Source organism: Dromaius novaehollandiae, chromosome Z (genome assembly GCF_036370855.1).
Source record: "Dromaius novaehollandiae isolate bDroNov1 chromosome Z, bDroNov1.hap1, whole genome shotgun sequence".
In the NCBI taxonomy this organism is placed as follows: Eukaryota; Metazoa; Chordata; class Aves; order Casuariiformes; family Dromaiidae; genus Dromaius; species Dromaius novaehollandiae.
Genome location: NC_088132.1, coordinates 75644267 through 75664774, shown reverse-complemented (window position 1 = coordinate 75664774; position 20508 = coordinate 75644267). Strand labels below are relative to the sequence as shown.

At 37.2% G+C, this 20508-nt stretch overlaps 1 protein-coding gene across 12 annotated transcripts in view; it reads right to left on the bottom strand.

The window, feature by feature from the left end:
- LOC135324925 (protein hinderin-like) overlaps nucleotides 1-20508 on the bottom strand; it is a 172853-nt gene that overhangs the window by 141755 nt on the left and 10590 nt on the right. For 9 of the 12 annotated variants that reach the window (XM_064502018.1, XM_064502025.1, XM_064502021.1 and 6 more), the window contains one exon: nucleotides 12345-12490. In XM_064502018.1, coding sequence (XP_064358088.1) covers nucleotides 12345-12490 — 146 coding nt within the window. The remainder of the gene's footprint in view (nucleotides 1-12344; nucleotides 12491-20508) is intronic. The other 3 variants (XM_064502023.1, XM_064502024.1, XM_064502015.1) reach the window with 1 other exon arrangement.

Below are 20508 nucleotides of genomic sequence, written 5' to 3'. Positions count from 1 at the left end.
TGAAAAGCCTCATTTACAGGGCCTCAGAAGCCAGCAAGATGCCATCTTGACTTTCAAATTCCAAGTTGAGTTTACAAAACTACTAGTTGGGAGAAAACTCATTTTACTAACAAGGAATTAAAACATGGAGAAGTCAAATGATAAACTTTCACAATTTTCAGACATCCACGCAGTAACACTAAGTAGTTCAGATGGTGAATACATGGTTTCATTTATCAAAACATATGCCACTCTACTAGAAATGAACTGCTGTGGTGATAATAGGAAGCCTAGCTAACTACAAACCACTGAAAGAGATGCATTGCTAGATCGATCATATTTGAATCTTGCTGGAGGTAGATGAATCCAGAAGCAATAGTCTTGGCCTAGCAATTAAATCTAAACATAATCATCATCTGGCAGGCTTAAAATCATAGCGTAGGATGCCATCACAGCATGCTGACTGTTCCCTCACTGCACCTGCATTGGCACTGGACAAGATGCAGTTCACTGTAAACATCGCTACTTTTTGATTTCCTGATTCCTTCAGCCAAGAGGGTTTGAGCAAGTTTTGATAGCCACAATTGTTTCATCCAATTTTATTCTTGATACTTGAGATATACATCCTTCAGCTAGCTCATTTTTAAATCACTTCAGTACTTAAACTGTCACACTTTATGCATAATCTGACACCACAGAGTCATAGTTTGAATATTTCAGTTCTATTACTTTTAATTCTGTACCAGTTAATCATATTTTATTTAAAGGTAAAATGTTAATCTTCTGATGTTAAAAATCATCATACTTTACCTTTTTATGGCCGCATATTAAAATAAGGATACTTGCCAATTACCTAGAGCCTTCATTTCAGGATTTGAATGAGAAGTTGACAAGAGGTCAGTTCAGAATCTCTGCAGTACGGCAGTCTACTACTCTACATGCCAGGAGCTCTCTTTAAATTTCTCTGTACTCTACAACTCTAATGAGGTAGCACAGCTCACCAATTGCTATCTGATTTTGTTTGATCCTATTTTAATCCCCAGTAAAATGTTTACCAAAAAGCACCTTGCTCCAAATTGCTTGCTATAAGCACCGTTGCAGGCTCAAAACTGTAATATAAACATACTCCAAACAGCCAAAGGTTCTTTTTTGTTGTTTTAATATTGCTATTTCTCTTGTCTTAAAATATAGTTCTACTGTTGAGTTGTTAGGGTTCCCCTCACCCAGAATGAGGTCTTAAACTGCAAGCATTTCCCAGCAGGGATTTTTGTCTCTATCCTTGTCTGCAAAGTAACTAGCAAATTGTTAATCATCTATAATTAAAGACACCATAAGCCCAGAACCCATCAGAGTATATCTCCAGTTTGCTCACGTGGCCCTTTATGCATAAAATATGCCTTTTCATTTCAGTCCAAGTACCCTTCTGCTTTTGGTCTCTCCTTAAAACCTTCTTCTATAACATCCCCAAGAGGAGAGGCTTTTTTTTTTTTTTTTTTTTTTTTTTAGATAAAACGCAAGTAAATTGAAAAAAATCTGTGCAACTTTTTTCTCAGGCTTTTGCTTGACCCTATCATTCTGGTTTATTTAAGCTTTTTAAAGTCATACAACTTTTGTCTTGTTCAAGACTGAGGATGACCCTGAAATGCCAGAAATAAGTAACATGCATACATTTAACTTTTGATGTCAGCAAGTGCTACCCCCCAAATTTTTGTGTAGGTAAATACGAGAAAAGAATGGAATCACCCAATGCAGCATATAATCAGTTGGTAAAAGCACAGAACTGAATTCAAGATTTGCTGTATTTCCATGACCATTCACATGGGCCATGTCTGGCTCTTAAGCAACATCCTATACATCACGATATTTACTTGTTTCCATCACCACAATTGCATATTGTAAGGCTGCACTAGTCTGCTCTACAGCTCACGCTCTTCTTACAACTGTAAGCAAATCGCTTCAGATAAAGTTCACACAGAACAAGATGTGAAGTATTCGTTTCATTTTTAGAAGGAAAAGCAACACTGGTTTTTAACTCAGTCATTTCCTCATTCAGAATTGCAATTACTGGCACTATCTCATAGGTTTCTGATGTTCTGCTTCCACTGGTAACTTCAGGCCAAAGCAACACTGATATGTACATCAGCCAGCTTCCCCATTTAGCTAGCTCGGGCTCATATACTTCTACCTGTCTGCTAGTAAGCTACGGCTCATATACCTCTACTTGTCTGCAGAGTTACAAAATTAGAAAAAAAGTTATTTTTAAACATAGAACTAACAGCCTGACAATGTACAATTCCAAATGCATTTCTGCCGACAAGAACTGCATCTAGAAACTGAAGCTTCCCCCTTCCTGAACCTCCTGTACAGCAGTGGTCAGCTACCAGGAAAGTCAATCCATGGACCACTGCCTAGTCTGGCCACTTGCTATTCAAGGCTCAATGCACTGCATGTGAGGCAATCTCAAGGTTACAATCTTTTAGTTTCACACAATCTTTAGTTTTCACTACCTTTAGTTTTAGAAGACTCTTCCTCCTTCAGGAGGAGGACACAGTTTTCCACCTTTCATAAACAACGTATTCGTTACAACATTTGGAAGTGACTAGTTGGGTGAAAGCTAAATTTCACTTCTTACAGATTATTTAGAATGAAACAAACTATATCTAAAAAGTGCAGATATGCTTTTTTATTTCCTTTGCAGTTCAGGAAAGGGAGGAGGGAAAAGCATCTCTGATTTGTATATTAAAGCACAAGCATCTGTCCTACTGATGATATTCTAGGGAAGCACATTAGCATAAAATTTAACGATGTCAAATAAGTGGATGTGAAATAGGGACTGCGTAAAGACACTATTTCCAAGCCTGACAGAAACATCACTGTTTAGAAATGCAAATGAAACCATTATGTTCAATAATTATATGAAAATATGAACAGTTCAGCATGTTTTCCAGCCCTGATGGCGGTTAATGGGATGTACGCTTATGTAAATAACTACTATTAAAGCTAATGCTGAAAAAAACTAATAAATTCATACTAAAGCAACTGATTTAGTATGCTTTTAAACCCCAGCAGTGCTCACTTATTAGAAAGGAGTGCATTCTTATGTTTAGAACTCATTACTGTTACAAGTCACTGCAACTCCATCAATTACCATGCATTAATGAAAATGGGACACATACAAAAAAAAATTATTGCCTCTCAGCAGTTTTCTTTAAAGACAAAATATAGGGGTATTACCATCATGGGGCCTGGAGGGGAACTTATCAGCAACATAATCTTTATTACTACAACCGTACTCCCTGTGCTACAACCCTGGGGTATTTTTTGTCCCAAGAAGGGACTAACCTTTATGTAAAACTATTGACATATATGCAAAAAAAGTGGCTATTCTGCCACCAGTAAAAACTGAAGATTTTCACAATTAAAAATACCTTATATATATGTATATTATATGTACATATACATATATGTGTGTATACATAAGTGTATATATTTGTGTGTATATAAATATATATGCACAGACACTAGTATATGAACTAAAAATGTTGATGTGGAATGAAAGATTACAATTTCTGAAACTAGAATGAGGAGGCATCATGCAAATGGAATTAAGTGAAAAGGGTATATATGGTAGTATTATATGAAGCCAGTTTCACATTTACACTTTTAACAACTTCGTAGAGAGCCACAGAGTTAAGGCTTCAAGGACATTATTCATTCCTCTTTGGTTGTTTGCTCCAGTTCCTTGACACTATTTGAAAAATTCTTAACTTTGGTTAAACATCACAATTGATGCTGGAGACAAAACACCAACACAATGCTGTCATAGCAATGAATCCCTTCAGAAATTAAAAGCTGAGATTTACTCAGTGTCTAAAACTCTACAACTAGTTCAGTTTCATATTCCAAGCAGTCTCTGAAAACGTGAGGAATGTGACATCTACTCGATCTTAAGAAATCTAACAAAGCTGAAAATGCCTTTATAGTAGTTTGCATTGACTGGCACCATTTAAAGTTAAGGATGGTTCTGAACAACTTTACAAAAGACCAGACACAAAAGGACTAATGATACCTTTAAAAGACCAAGTGATGGAGATTTACACTATGTCAGCTATTTGTCCAGGCTCAGCTACTGTGTAACTTGGGTCCAAGACTGTATTCTGCCACCAAAGGTCACAGGGTAGACTTCTGACTCATCTGACCATAAAAACATCGTCAATAAGAGCTATGAAATCTTACAATAATGGAATGAAGGAAAGAAATCTTTTAAGTTTACGTAGGACAAAGTTAATGTAAGACAGTGTCCAGTATAGTAGCCTAAGTTAAATAAATGCTATGCTTAAGTGCAATACACTCTCCACAGTATAAGGCAAAATAAAGGCTACCCTAACCTGAAAAATTTACAGTCTAAAAAACAGATAGCAAGACTAGGCTTGCAGAGAGCCAGCGGCTGACAGCGTACAATAGCAAGCTAACACTTGTGATGACAGTCACTATGACAAACATTCAGGGCCAGTGGGGGTGGGGAGAAAAAACAAAAATATCTGATTGCTTTCACTAAATCTCTACTGAAAGAGAGGTATGAAGTGTTTTGCTATCTAGACTGTTAAAACTATTTTCATGAGCGAAGGCCATTCTAAGGTTAAAAACAGTAAGACAAATTTGCTACTGATTAATAATAAAGCCATTCATTTTATTCTTCAAATCTAAAGTAATTACAAGCCAGAGTATGGCAAATGGATTTAGCTGAAGCCATTACGTCAGAAGAATCCTTTAAAGAAGAACAGTAATTTAAAAGACTAAACTGAATAATGAACTCTCCTGAACAACAATTATTATGAGATTGATTTATTGAAAGTGTATTTAATCATGCAAGAAATGTTTAAACTTTCCAAAATAGTTCAGGGAGACAGAGAAACCAATAGTAGAGTCAGCCCAACATCCTCATTATAGTCGAGAAGCTGAAGCAGATGGAGAATTCATTTAGTTTGGAAGGATAAAGTACATCAATTTCTCTGAATCCACATTTCTAGTCAATTTGTTACAGTACCAGCTTCAACAATTAATGATCTCATTTTCCCATTTGTGCCTCCTTTTAAGAGATCTCAGTCTTTGTTTCCAAATGAGCCCAAATGTCCTAAAAGAAAATGTAACTCAAAAAAAAAAAAAAAAAGTCGCCTTGAAAGCTCACATACCTGAAGCCCAGCATTTCTGCAATATCCACAAAAGCAGAGGCAAAATTTAGTCAGGTAAATAGTTCGGCCAGCTTGAGAACCTTCCCCCCCGCCTTCCCCCAGTAAACCAAAAAAAACACTTTCCATAGAGAAATACATTTTACCTGATCTACTTAAGGTTTTCTTTAGGGTAACTGATGTTGATGTAAGTGTTTAGAAGTCTAGCTTCTGCCATGACAACGACACCTCTCTCCTGTTCAGATCTCTCCTGCTAAGTTCAGACACGGCCAACTCATCACTATAAGCAGTGTTGAGATCCAAACCAGAGACAGCATAGAGCATCATGTCTGTGCTCAAGATACCATTCATGTTCCCAAGCAAGAAGGCAGGTCGTCTGCGAGCCATATAGCCTACAACCGGCATCAACAACCTCACAGAGCACAACTGCAGTTTCTCAGCTGGCAAGAGTGCAGCTCAGAAACACCAAGTCTCTAGTATCAGGAGTAGATCTCGTTAGTATAAAAAATTTCTAAAGAGATGATATCTGTGTAGGCAGCATAAATGCCACTAGTCCTCATCTTTCATCTTAGTGGGTCCTGAAAACCATATGCCACAGCTGTTGGATAGGGCATGTTTTCTCCTCTTCCATTAGCAACACACAAAACACTTCTCACTATGAGCCACAATGCCAGCAACTCTTTCTCTTATGCCGCAACTGTACTTCTATATTGACAGTGCCATTTCACAGACGAAATCCTGCACCTCTGAGTGAGAGCTTTTAGGGCAAAAAGCCTATACAGCTCTTACTCTCCAGAGGCCAAGGTAGACTGCTTAAATGCCTTCTGTTGATTCCACATAACTGCATAACATGAACAATGTGGTTGGCTTCTGCTCTAAAGCACTAGCTAGGATTAAACTAACACATAAAGCTGAGCTTTAAATGAATCTGTAGTCATTGATCCATTTGAACGCTCAACATTACAATATGTTTCACCTTGTTTTAGTTTAAAAGTTCATAAAATATTCAAAATATCTTATTTACCCAATAGTCCTTGACTGATTCTTTTACATTTAAGAAGTTCTTAAATACATACATTATTTATCCAATACTGCTGTTACACACTAGCATATAAATATTCAGGGACTTTTTAATAAGTTCAGCTTTTACTCAATAGACCATAATGGTTGCTTAGAAACATTTATTAGTTGAAAACCTATAATATCAGTAAGGGAAACACCTTCAAAGAGTGAAGCAGTTGGATAAAATGGAAGAAAGAGCAAAACACTAATTCGTCACTTCCCTCACATGCCCTCAAACAAATTATAATACACGAGAACACATGCATCCATATATGCATGCATCCATACATGAAAACAGGAAGAGAAAAACTGAATACTACAAACTGGGTCAACTAAACTGAGAAAAAGACAACAAGGATGGTGGCAATTCCCAGCCCTCAGTTTGTATCTTGTCATTATTAAGGCTACAGAAACTATAGCAAAAAAAGAAAACTGGCATTAGATTCTACCCCAGGATGCTTCCCCAGAGTAATCTGTAACAGTCAATGGGTAAAACTGACTTTTATTTAACAATGAAAACGCACACACTACTATTAGAAGAACTTCAGAGTAAGATCCAGTATTAGAAATTTCTTCAGGATTTCCTGTGTGAGAATCCAGACCAAAATTTTCAGAAAGCAGTAGCCAAAGTTAGACTCTTAAATTGTTAGTTTTAAATAAACAGCCTGACTGAAAAGCACTGGGCATGAGTTTCCTGCAGATGACAAAGTCTGCTCTTTATATTGCAAACTTCTCTTCTTGCCGCTCATCTCTTTCTCAAAAGGCCAGATATAGGAAAACATCATACTACAGATTTAAAGTATGAACTTTAACAACTTTGGGGGGGGGGGGCGGAGGCATGCAAGGCAGGGATCCTACTTTCATATATACATGCTCAATTATATTCTTAATTTCTACATTCCATTTCTATATGATATTATGTGTTGTTAATATAAGTTCAGCCTAATTGCCCATTTGCAAACAGCAGCACTGGGGGTGCATGTACGTATATCTGATAATAAGGACCACAAATGACAAAAAGCACATTGCCAGAGACTTTCTGTGCAAGATCCTATTGTTTTGTTTCTTCATCTGTGATGATGTTTTTTGTAGAGTCAGATTAAAAAAGGAAAGGAAATACATGTTTATTTCTCCCATTTTCAGAAAAGCAAATTCAATGTTATATAGAAAGATAAGCATAATATAGAACAAATCTGGAAATTCTAGTCTGATCCATGCTTTTCTGCCATTTTTTCTGTGGCGTTAAGCATGTCTCAACTATTTTTCTTCTGTAAAATAACACTAATTCTGCATTAACACAGAAAGAGAGAAAAAGGAGGGAATACATAAGTACTACCACTTTATTCAGTACATGCAAGAGCAATGCAAGTGCACAGTATTACAGAAAAGCTATAAACAATTTTATTAGACTTTAGTCAGTATCATCAACTAACAATATCATCAGATGAACTGTTATAAACTAATTTTCATGCTAACTGTATGCAGAACCAAGTAATTAAATCATCCTAAGTAGTTACAATATTAAGGAAATATGTAAACAATGTCTGTGATCATTTTTAGACTAGCCAAATAAATCATATGGGATTTGTTGTTTGAACTTGGCTGGGCCTTCAAATTAGAAAATAATTTTACTAAAAAGCTTAAGAAATCTAGGTACATTCTAAATACAAACCAAAACAGAAGTTTAGTAGGGCTGATGAGTGGAGATTTACATAAAGAAAAAAATAAATTTGCAATAAACAGAATCTCTTCTTTCCCTTATCCAAACTGATAATTTGGGCAAGGAAACACTATTTCAAAACCCTTTCCTTCATATAGCTTAGAACTCAATAACAATGTTCTTTAGAATTTGCTTCTTTCCCAGATAATAAATCTTCAGAGAAATGCTGAGGCTGGTTCTGCCTCTACATTTATGCAATAACATCAAATTTGGACCAAAAAAACCTTAATGGTGATAACAAGAAAGACTAAAGACCATAACAAAATTTCTTCCAGCATTGCAGTAACAGCAGTATTTGTTTCTTAATAATCCCATTATTATCCTTTTCTTTACTATGATATCTATATTGACAGTATTGAGGCATCTTAAGTTGTATTTCCTTGTTTCCTAAAAGAAGTCATATTGACATCTGTATTAGTAAGTGCTTGAAAATACGCTAGAAAAAGAATGAAAGCCAGAAGCTTCTCTCAAAATGCAAAAAATTTAGGATACTGAGGTTTCAAGTCAAACACTCCAAAGAAAATGCTAATATTCAGACCACCTCTCGATTTTACTCCTGAATTCAGTTTCAAAGCTTGGATGGTGCTACAGTACACTGAACAGACGCATCCTTTTTCATCAGATGTCTCTCAATCATTTGACTGACTCTAGACAGCCTGCCTTCGTCCTGCCTCTTCCTTAACCCTGACTGCTCACCCCCAAAACCTTCTGCTAAAGGCGCCAACCACATGCTTCACTTGTTTCACATAATCCATGCCCAGCCCAACCTTTTTTTCCCCCCCAAGTCTTTTCTTTCAGCCAAGTTCTAGTTCTCACTTCTACAGTTCAGTCTCTACTTACATTTTCCCCTCTAATTCCTGCTTAATCTTCCCTACCATAAAATTCAGCGTTTCACCACTGTCTCATCCTCGTATCTAAAAGATCCTTACATATGCCCATCCCAGCTCCCACTTTTTTCCTTTTTGCCATCATTCAGCCCGAAACACAGTCCCTTTCTCTATTTGACCGCAAAAATCTTTGATCTCTCTATTCTCTCTCCTCCACAGATTTGTTCTCATCCCTGCTGCATTTGAACGAAGCCACCTCTTCCAGACACGTAAGCCCACAAACACAACACAGACAGGAGGATGCAGCTAGTTCAGTGCCCAGAAGAATCCACAGCAGTCACGAGCCAGAGTTGCAACACAGGCAACAAGGAAGAGAATGCTTTCATTGCAGAGGGTATTAAAAGAATAAGAGCATGCATTATTGAATTTTTTCCAGAGTTTATAAGTTTGGCCCACTTGGGTGGATTTTAATAAGAACATCAAAAAGCATAATCACGGCGCGCACACCTTACACTACTAAATGTCTCATCTCCAAAGAATGGCAACACTAGAACTTTCCAAAAAAAAAAGGGGGGGGGGGCCTGCAAGAGTTTAGCATAGACAAAATGAAGGTTTAATCCTCTCTTGTTCTATTTGTTTTATTTTGTTTTTTAAAGTCAGTTTAAAGTGGACACTCAAGGTAAAAAGCTAAACCAAAATAGCTGCTTTTGAACAAGTACAAGGAGCTATTGTGACAGGTCTAAAGATACTGCATTAAGGAAAGGAGCAGACCAGATGACTACTTGAAATCCTTCTTCTTCTTTAATTCTGTGATAATAAATACTTGGCATCCCTAACAATGGGCTGGCCTACTTAAAATTCACAGTGTGCTCATCAGGGCTGTCCTTTATTAACTGAATGCCCTAGTAAGAACTACTGAAATCTGTTTCAAAGTTTCAGTCACAAAGAAGAAAATAAATGACTTCATGTTTTCGTGAAATTTTAGTTGTTATTCCCTACCCAGACAGTACTGACCAATTCCAAAGCAAATGTAAACTTTGGCTGCAGACATATACTTTTCTTTTTTCAGTACTGTGCAATTACACAAAACTCTACAGCGAGACCACTGCACACTACCTATTTGCCCATGCCATGCTTCTGTTCTGATTTAATAATATACCCAAATTCAACTGGATGGGTCCACATAACTTCTCAAAAAATAAACCACAACAAAATGAGGAAATTCTGCTTCTAAAGCAAGGATTTTAAGCACAAAGTGTATCCTTGCTGTAAGAGTCTTAAAAATAAGCAAATAAAATTCACAGACAGACACTCCCCATGTTATTCAAATTAAACCTCTACCAAGATGAAATTACACTTTGCTAGATATTTGCACCCATTATGTCAAAAGCACTCATTTATTATTGTAGGATAATTTTAAATACTGGACTAGATAAAGTAGTTGTATAGAAAATAAATTGCATCAGCTTTCTTTAAAAAAAAAGAGAGATAGGTAGAATTGATTTTACTAGACTTGATGTTTTTTCCTTATGCTATCATATTCCTGATATCTTACTTGCAAGTGAACACTGTACATTTTAGGAGAATTTCCAGTTACCAGAATCTGCATTCAGCTTTGGAAAGTCTGCTGTTGCTTGGCTCCCAAACAAGCTCCAAGACATCAGAAATTACCTGATCAGAGTTATGTGAAGAATCCTGGAACATTCATATAGGATAGGCAAGTATTCCTACAGTTAAAAGTATATTGTTTTAAATTATATCCTGTTTTTATATTTCTAAGTTTTACAGAGTTTTATGAAGTGTAAAATTGCATGCATTAACCTTCTGCCATCTCTACCAGACTTCTCCTGAAGGAGTATTCATGCTTGTGCAGTCTATTTCTGATAAAGGGAAAAAAAAATAAAAAAAAACAAGTAAGCACAGTTACTTCCCAGCAGCCAAATAAGCCTCAAATGAATTAGTGAAAGCTTTACATACATATACTAAGAAAAAAATTATCAGCCAATCAGGAACATACATCCTGTCCACATTCATGAGGTGACTGAATGTGCACGCTGTAATACACAAAATCCTGACTTCAGTGAAGTTAATGCAAAAAAGAGTTGTAGTTATATTTGATGGCTCTTAAATACATCAGACTTAATATTTTCCAGGAACTGTTCCATATCCAGCTAAGCTTGTTGATGTGTATATTATTCAGTACAAACAGCAGACCAAGTTCCTTCTATCAATATTAACGCCACCGTGCTGCAAGGGATCTTCTGGGCCATCAAGGGCAATCCCCTGCTGTCAAAGGCAACACATCACTGAATCCCTTTCACAAACTAACCAAACTCCATTAAAAAAAGATTCTTTTTTTAAACCTTCCAGTGTTCACAAGCTTTGAAATATGATTGCTCTAATTTTCAGGAACCTTCCTCTAACTTAATCATAAGTTTGTAGACTGTTTATCTCCATTTATTTATGTTCCAACACTGGCCTATAGTTTGAAGAGTTCTTTTTTGTCCTAGCATTGTCTCTGCCCCTATTCACCCCATCACCGTCTCAGTCTTCTTCTATATGGCCAATCACTATTCTAAACCAAAAAACAAACAAACCCCCCCCACACACACACACTTTAGTCCCTTCTCATAAAAGGGGTTCTCCATTCTGCCCATCACCTTGAGTAGCCCTTCTCCACAACTCCTCTAACTGAACTCATTTCTTTTTGAACAAGGATAAGTCATGACTGAACACAGTACAGCACATAACGTTTCCTCAAGGCTTTCTACAATAGAATTAGTATCTTTCCTACTTGAAACACTGCTCCAGATACATCACAACACATTTGCCTTTGTTGTAGTTGCAACACTCTCATACCTGCTGTAATCAACTGTTATCCTTCTGAGGAATTAAACAAGAAAACATCAATACCAAAGATTTAGAAGAGAAATGAACATTTTGTAAAGGTCTGTCACAGCACACTGAAGAAAAACTGTAATTCCTGCAAAATCCACTTCTGCATATTATATTCCATGATTGGCATTAAATGTATGCCAGGGGCGGGGTGGGAAGGGAGCGGGGAAGGAAGTCACAATCTGCAAGATGAGAAAAACAGCTAACTTTATGTAAGAACAAAAAAACCCAAAAGTCTGAGCTGGCTAAACCCCTTTGTACATATACACAGTTTAAATGTCTTCAGTATAAGTTGTCTTCCTCTGGACACAGAAAGCACTGGAATACCATGCAAGAGAAGTTTTAAACCTCAATTACAACAACCTAACAGGATTAAGTGGAAAGAAAAAGAAAAAAAACCTATAACCATATTTTAATGCATAAATTCCTTATTGCCATTTTTAGTTGACAAATATCTATTTCATAGCAAAACAAGATCATAGGAACAGCTGGATGGCAGTTTTAAGCTCAAATGAACCAGCGGCACATGCTGACAAGTCATCTCTCTGATTGCTTTTGAATGGCAGCACATGCAGATTTATTCTCTGCCATAAATTAGAACAATTATTTCTCTGTAGTTCAGTTTTTATTTCAGACAGTGAACCCTTGCACACATTTTTTTTAAAAGGATATCTTCCCTTTCCTTGATGATAAGTTCATTCTGTTCCTCTAGCTGTCTGATCTTCTTCTCAAATGATTCCTGCTCAGCTTTCAGCCGTTCTTCTGTCACCTCCTTTTCTTCACTTACCCTGAAAAGAATTTGAGAGGAAACAAAGGCCCTGTCAGAGGGAAATAAAATACAGGTCCACAATCACAATGCTTGACTTCCAACTCTTCTGCTTTCCAGTTAAATGGATCCTACCCTCTTCACTCTTAAACAGGTTAGTTCCTCATCTGGTTTATTACATTAGACTGGAAGCTGCATATGACTTTATACAAGAAATTATTTTTTCAGAGACACTGGTCTCACTAGAGTACATGCATGTTAACTAGCTGCATGGAACTACAAAGTAAAGACCTGAACCCACAGCTAGATTTGTGCAGTCTGTTTCCCTTCAGCCATAATGAAGACCCTGAGATCTATACCAGCCTAGGGCGTGCACACAGAAAGCACAAATGGCAAAGCTTACCTGCTGAGACAGGAAAGAAATTTTAATTTTTTTCTCGTTCTTAGCCCCTAAGCAAATGTGTCCTGGCACATTTACTGATGAAATATAAGTCAAGGAAAAGAACCATTCTTCTTGTTAGCTTTCTCCAAACAAAACAGTTCGTCATCTCCCAGGCATCTTAAAATACCAGGTTGCAAGTGTAAATTTTACGTTTTGTCTGGGCTGTGGCACCCTGTATCTTGCTGCTTGGTGTAAATAATTGGATCAAGATTAAAAGGTGACGAAGTGAAAAAGGTTTACAATGATCATTTATTCTGCCCTTCAAGAGCAGGCTGTAAAAACAATTACTCTGGAATCATGCAGGCAAGACCATAATGCAACAAATGATCCCATAACTACGCTAAAAACATGGCTTAGAAATCATGTTTCTCTACAAGCTCTACAGAAACACTAAGTAATGAGCTTAGACTAATAAATATTGTTCTGCACTTAGGCTGTTCCTATTGTTGAAGGCTCTTAAAATGTAGCCTTTTATGTTGAAAGGGCTGCCACAACTTAAGTGAATGGAAACCAAAGCAGTACAACTTTCAGAAAACTTTGTATTTTAACTTCCTTTAACTAGAACAATCCTACAGGAAGAAGAAAAGGGGGGAAAAATATGTGCAGTGGACTATGCTTTCCACTTATCCCTTCAGACCCACTGACATTCTTAGCAGAGAGAAACCCATTCAGGGACTCAACCATCCATTTGGCATCAGGACTTTTCCCTTAGGAGGACACAGATGTGTTTTGACATTACAGTGGAAAAAACATAAATACAACAGTTGGGTCAGCACTCTAGGGTAAGGTATGGACAGGTAATATCCTCCGACTCTAAGATCGACCTGCAGCCCTTTCCACAACAGCTCAAACTACATAAGTTGGAAATGAATAATACTGAAACTCGCACCCTTTCTCCACAAACTTGGAGGCAGAAAAACTGCATATAGCATAATTAGATCCTGTAAATTAGGGCAGTTTGAAAGCTCAGAAGAAACTGTTAATTGGAAAATTTGTCAATTACACAAAAAGCCATAGATTTAATATCAAAACATTACAACATCCATATGCCAATGGCATAGTTTACAATCCTATCTCCTGGAAGTGTTAGTCAAGTCATGCCTACGCCCTCTTCTATCCCCTCAAAGACTGTTGAAAGGGGAGTGCACACATCACAAAACAGTGAAAAGGAAAACAGCTGTATAACCTTGTATAACTCTATCCATCTATGCACTGGTGTAGCTGAGCAGGCAACAAACAAACTTTTAAAAGCCAGCAAACATCTATCCTCACTTCCCGGATGCAGTTACAGGTACAGCACAAATGCCAGAAGCTGCAGACGCAGGTTTTTGCATCTAACCATCACTAGTTTGCTCTCTCTGAATCTAGAGCTATCAGCTACCTGGCTACAGCATGTATGGCCTATGCTCATATATAATCAGTGAAAGATGCAAGAATGCCTCCTGTTTCTTAAAGTAAAAAAGAAGTAGAGAAGAGAGAACAAAAGCCATCAACTAGACAAAGACAATGAAGACAGTAATAACTGCGCAGATGAAAGACAGGAAGGAAGCAAGAACAGGAAAAAAAAATCAGAAGAGAAAGAGAGGACAAGTAACATCTCCAGGGCACTACACAAGGAAGGATGCTTGCTTACTAACTGTAGGAGTGATATCGCATTAGAAAAAGATTCAAGACAAGTGAAACACTGGGCTGTGCTGGTGCCTTAGAATATTAAAATCAAAGAAAACATACCTTAAGAAATAACTGAGCATTAAAGGAATTGGACAAAACCTAGCAGGCCTTGCCCATCCCTAGCTTCTGTGATTTGCTATTTGCATCAGTCTGCATCACATTCACATGCTGTGTTCGTACCTAACAAGGACCACAGCAAGTTGTCATACTCCCAGACACATGAATATATTGTACCACATATCTTATGCAGTAAATGACTGAGAACAGTAAGCGATCTTAGAAGAAACGTGGCAATATGTGCTTATGTATCACAAAGCAGGAGACAGCCCATAAAGGGCAGGCAGTTAGAAGACAGTTACTCACAGGAGGTGACAAAAGGAAGTTAGAGAAAAGGAATATAACATCATCAGATCATGCTGGATTTATGTGTCACACCCTATACAAAGCTCAGTGAGGTAGGGGGTTGTTTTGTTTTGTTTTCTATATATACACATACTCATTTCTTTGCCTTCCATCAGTAAAGAATTTTTTTTTAGCAGAACTAGGAGTGACTTGACTGTTGCCCAACAAACATTACAAGGCTCACGATGCTCTTGGAAAGGATTTTTGCCAGTTTTTCATCTGTTCATGGTCAGAAAAGAGCAGTAAAAGAAAGAAGGCACCCCAACTACAGAGGACACAAAGCCTCCATTGGGCAACGTTTCTGTATTTGACTCTGTCATCATCGTTCGCAGGAGAAAATGGAGGATTGACTGCTGAGAGCAAAGATGACAAATCAATAGAACTATTTATGCTGTTCAGTGTCCACGTTTCCCTGCATGCAATTTATATTCAGCTATCTTTTGGCATAAGACACACACCATCTTTGTTACAGATTCATTGTATAATCATATTTACAAGATTAAGTAATTTTACATGCATTTAAATAAAGGTCTCAATTTTATTTCACAGGAGCCTCTGCAGAAAAAGAAAAAATCATGATGCATATATATCGACAGAAAACCTTCCTATGACATCAGCCTTAGGGTTCAAATGAATTCTTGATTTTATCAGTTACACTCACTATGATGTGCTCCTGAGCACTCTACTGCTATTAGTAGTTCTGACCGCATGATCTGAAGGACTTGATCATCAAGTTTGCTTGATGACACTAAGTCACTCCAATGAGTAAGCAGGATTGATGCTCTCCAGGTACAATTTTTGAAGTGCACAGGTCAACAACACTTGAAGTCTTCTCTGTCTAATGAAAAACTGGCATGCACAAGAAATAGCCATGATATTATCAACATAAACACTACACAAGGCACACAACCTCAAAAGTAAGTCCGGCCTGAAAGAGCTTACAAACTTTACAAAAGAAGTTTGTACTGATACAAAAGTAGTTTTACCTGATAAAGCAATTTAAAAAATAACAATTTCCACCTTCGGAAAATGTCAGCAACAACTGAGCTTTTAACACGAGAAATCTGCATTCAGGGAGAACTGTGGTTGAACAAGTTAAGAGAGGGAAAGAAAATAAAAAGCAGAGATAAAAACTGAAAACCTCACTGATCAGTCCCATACTCACAGGGAACATTTATCTTTTAGGAAGCACTCAACTGCTAACTAGCTAGCTAAGATGAAATATTTTGGAGACCATTCCTGAAAATCACAACTTTGCATACTAAGCACAGAATGGCAGATGTAACAGACAGGATGACAGGAAAAAAATGGAGACAGGACCAAGATCGGGGCATCATGCAGAGATCAGCCTGCACCAGAGCCATGGAATGCTACCAGGTATGGCAAGTGAAAGATGTGCTCCAAAAAGAGATGAAAGAGGAAGTTTTCATGCCAGAGTTGGTCAAGACATGCCTCTGACAAAACGGGGCAATAAAATGACATTTAATACTGGCACTGCAGGGAGGAGAGTGGTAGCATTTCTTGTCCAAGTATGCTTTTCACAAATCTAATATGTTTTACCCAAATGTCACAGGCAGTCTATATAAATAAAAATAATAAAACACAAAAATGATAAAAATCCCAACAATCCCAAAACATAATTGAAACTGCTGCACAATGGGTAAATTTTATGATATGCAGCTTGCAATGTAATATAAAACTAGATCTCACAGCATGAATTTATAGCTACAAATGACTTTTTAAGCACAAAAGGTAAGTGTGACTGGTGATGCAATAATCCTAGGCATGCTCTACCTATCAACAAGTAATTTCCAGACAAGCTTAGGGATGTCTCATTTGCAGTGTCACTGCCTGACCAGTTAACAGAACTGCAGCACAATATTGTCTCCTAAAGCAGCGGTGCCTGTGCACACACACACAGAAAGACATTTACATTGAAGTTAAAAAACAGGTAATAATATGATTAAATATGAGATAGCACAACCCAGGAGAGAATGCAGCCCAAGAAGCCAAGAACTGCAGATTTGTAAAGCAGGCTTCCACAGGCAAGCTGTCCTTCAAAGAGCCCAAGCGCTGGGAGGAAAACACTTAACGACAGATATACACTCCAATAGTTTTACTGTGCTCCTTTGTAATGGTTTCCCCATTCTGTAATCAAATCAAACTTTTTTTTTTATTCCAGTTTTCATGTTTTGTCAGGAAATTTCAGTTTTAGCTGGTCAATTTCATATTAGTACCAGGCAAAAAAAGTTTACATAAAGCAATGCTGGTAGGCAAGCTCCCAGAGTGCCAGCACCCTAGGAGGAGTTTGGGAATCCAGGGTCTTGGGAAGGAGGAAACATTTTCTCAATGAGAAGCAAAGGTCCATTCAGAGGTTGTTTTGCCAGCTGTCAGGTACAACTCATCCTGGACAGGCACTGGTCTTTGTCTCTTGTCTGACAGCAAAAAAACACCTTGCATCTCATTCTGAAAAGGACAATCACTTCCTCCCTTAGGTGGAAACAGGCATTGTTATACCTTTCTACCTAACTTCCTTCTGAAGATTTGCAAACATGACATGGAGCCAGGTTTCTCCAAGTATTCTTTCTTACTTACATCTTTCTTTTTTACATCAGAGAAGATAAACTTTCATGAACCGTTCTGCTTTTAGTGCTGAAAACTGGTATCTAACTTTGTTTATTTTTATATCACTTGCACCCATTCGCTCAGGAGAAATTTGAATATCTGAGCTGTACTCTAACTGTGCAGGGAAGGAAGAAGCATTCATGATGTACATGTCATTGCAGGAGCCAGAAAGTCCTAATACCATAGCTATATATCACAGTTAGGAGTCAGCTAAATGCACACAAACATACTTACACTCTCTGCAAAGAAAGTGAAAAGGGGTCTCAAAATCTGCATATCACCTAAAACATTTTACTCTAGAATACCTTGTAACCATTCTCAGTGTGGTGTTTAGCAATTCATTAATGCACAACAGTCAACTGGCTATGTCCCAAGGGACCTTGCACTGCTCCCTCTTGGAAGAGCCTAATGTGTCCTGACATCAGCACAGAGAACAAGAGTAGAAATCTTTCAGCGATCTCACATGTCACTGCTCATTTCATTATATAAGCTGATGACTGTTTCAGGAATATCCTGCTGTAACAAAAGTTCAGAGAAAGTCTTTTTTGCCTCTTAAGAAGCCTCTCTGCATGTAGAGTAATAGTAAGAGCAAATTTTAATTATGCCTGCCACTTTCACTACCATGCCATCAGCACCTGTTGAAAACATAAAGGTGCTGTGCTGGTTATTTCTGAAAATCCTGGCTGATCACACTAAAAACTTTCCCAGTTACACACAAACCACTTCATGGGCATGACTCATTATGCCCAGAAATTACGCTACCAAAAAAAAAAAAAAAAAAAAAAAAAAAAAAAAAAAAAAGTGAAAAGAATCCACTGGCACAATCCAAAAAAAAAAAAAAAGGGGGAAGGGAAAAAGTCTACAACATTTCAGTCTTTTAAAGTTCAAAGTTTAGATCCTTTTTGTCTCTTTTCGCCTTAAGAGAGAAGATAGACTGGATATGTTCAGAGAAAGACAAAATAATGGTTAGACTTAGACATAGCAGCACAGAGCAAAAACTAAGATTATTTAGCCTAGAAAGGAGGATTAGAAAGGATACAGCTGAGTTCTTTCTTTCAAATCAGGCTCAAAATTCAATTTCATCAGGTCCCTAACTGCTAATGTGATGTCAGCCACTGAATTCCCCAGCAGCAGTACATCAGAGTCAAGCACAGTAACTGGAATTTTTCAAAAGAGAGGATAATAATATAGCTAGCATTAGAATTTATTCACACCAAGGCAAAGTCTCACACTTCAGCATATTAGCTGATGCACAGGTACATACTTTACCAATGTTCAAAACTGCATTGGAAATGAGAGTTGGAAGAAGAGAGAAAAATAGGAAGGGAAAGGAAAGTACATTAACTCTCCTTCAGCAGTCACAAAAGTCAGATGAAAGGCCAATATCCTGAACTGCTCAAGCAAAACGTGGTTGAAATTCAAGCCCTAGGAGTTATTCATATTTTGTCATTGGTTTCTGTGCAGACAGAATTTTACCACTTCACAACTGCCTTGATTCAGGCAGTTATTGACTATTTGCAATAAATGTGCAGGAATTAGTCCCAGCTACCATTATTTTCGTTCATAAATAGTAGCAAAATAAGGACCAGTGAAGTATAGCTCTGGTCAAGTGATACCTTTATTATTCCAAATATTTACTGCAGAACAGTCTTCTGGAAAACTTTCAGCATTCAGCTGTTTCTTTTTCTTCTCCGAAATAGCAGAGAATGTTCTACTGCATGTAAAAACCCTCCATCATTGCCCAACTAGACATGAAAATTATGGAGAGTTTTTTAAAAAGTGACAAGGTGAGCAGAATTAAAGTTTAACTTCCCTATTACTCCGCAAAGGACTTTTAATTACACCCAATAAAAATATGATTAGGTTTAAAAATAAAAGAGAACTAAGCATAAAATAATAGCGTTCCACTAATTTTACTTTCCAAAATTAATGTTGCTGCACCTTCTATTTTTCTTTGAAGAAATGTCAGGCAAAAATATCAAACTGTCCTCAGGGAAAAATCACAGCATCTGAGATTTAAGAAGAATCCCATGCTCAAATGAGTTAGTGTACTAGTATTCACTAGAGAGCAGTGTATTATGAGGAACAACGTAATAAAAGGTTCTTTTTAATATTAGAATATACCTCTATGTATGAATAGTGGCAACAGTGTCTGAATAACTTCAACATCTGAAAACTTGCAACCGGGCTTCTCAGCAATCTAGTCTTTATGACATCCTTAACTAGACATCATCTAACACATGAACTAAGGTAAAATAGAGTTGCAAGCATGAAGAATTTCAGAAATGACTAAAGTACTGTATAACAAGAAAACCTATATTGGTGTAAATTATTAGCAGGCAAAATGGTCCACTGAATGAGGATAATCAGAGAGAAAATATTCCTGGCTGCACCAGTGACTTATTCTATGACCTTGATAAGCAAGTTAATTTCTCTGCCCCAATTTTCCAATATAAAAAGAAAAGAAAAAAGAAAAGAAAATGGTATTGCATGCCAGTTAATGTATACACATGAAATCTATGACAAAAAGTATTTCTTCAATATCCTAGAAATTGTATTTCGTTCTAGAAAAATTTTACCTTTATGAAGTCCCAGGATCTGATCTCATTTCACAAGGTGGTATTCTTAAGTGTTCTGAAAAAACCTACCAAGGTCCTATGTGCCTTTTCTCAGCATTACAACCATTACATAAGAAGCAGACTCCCAGAGAGTGTAAGGAACATGGAGGAGTGACTCCCCACTCACATTCAACCTATCTTTCGAACCACTTACCTTTGTGAATGCAACTAGTACTGGAATGAAACTCACAAATAACCTTCTTCTAAAGTTGAGAGACTCTAGTCTCTCCTCTCAAAGAACAGGGGAAATTTGAAGAAATTAAACACAGCAAAATAAGTGAAGTTTGGCAAAGTAAATCAAAATCACACTGG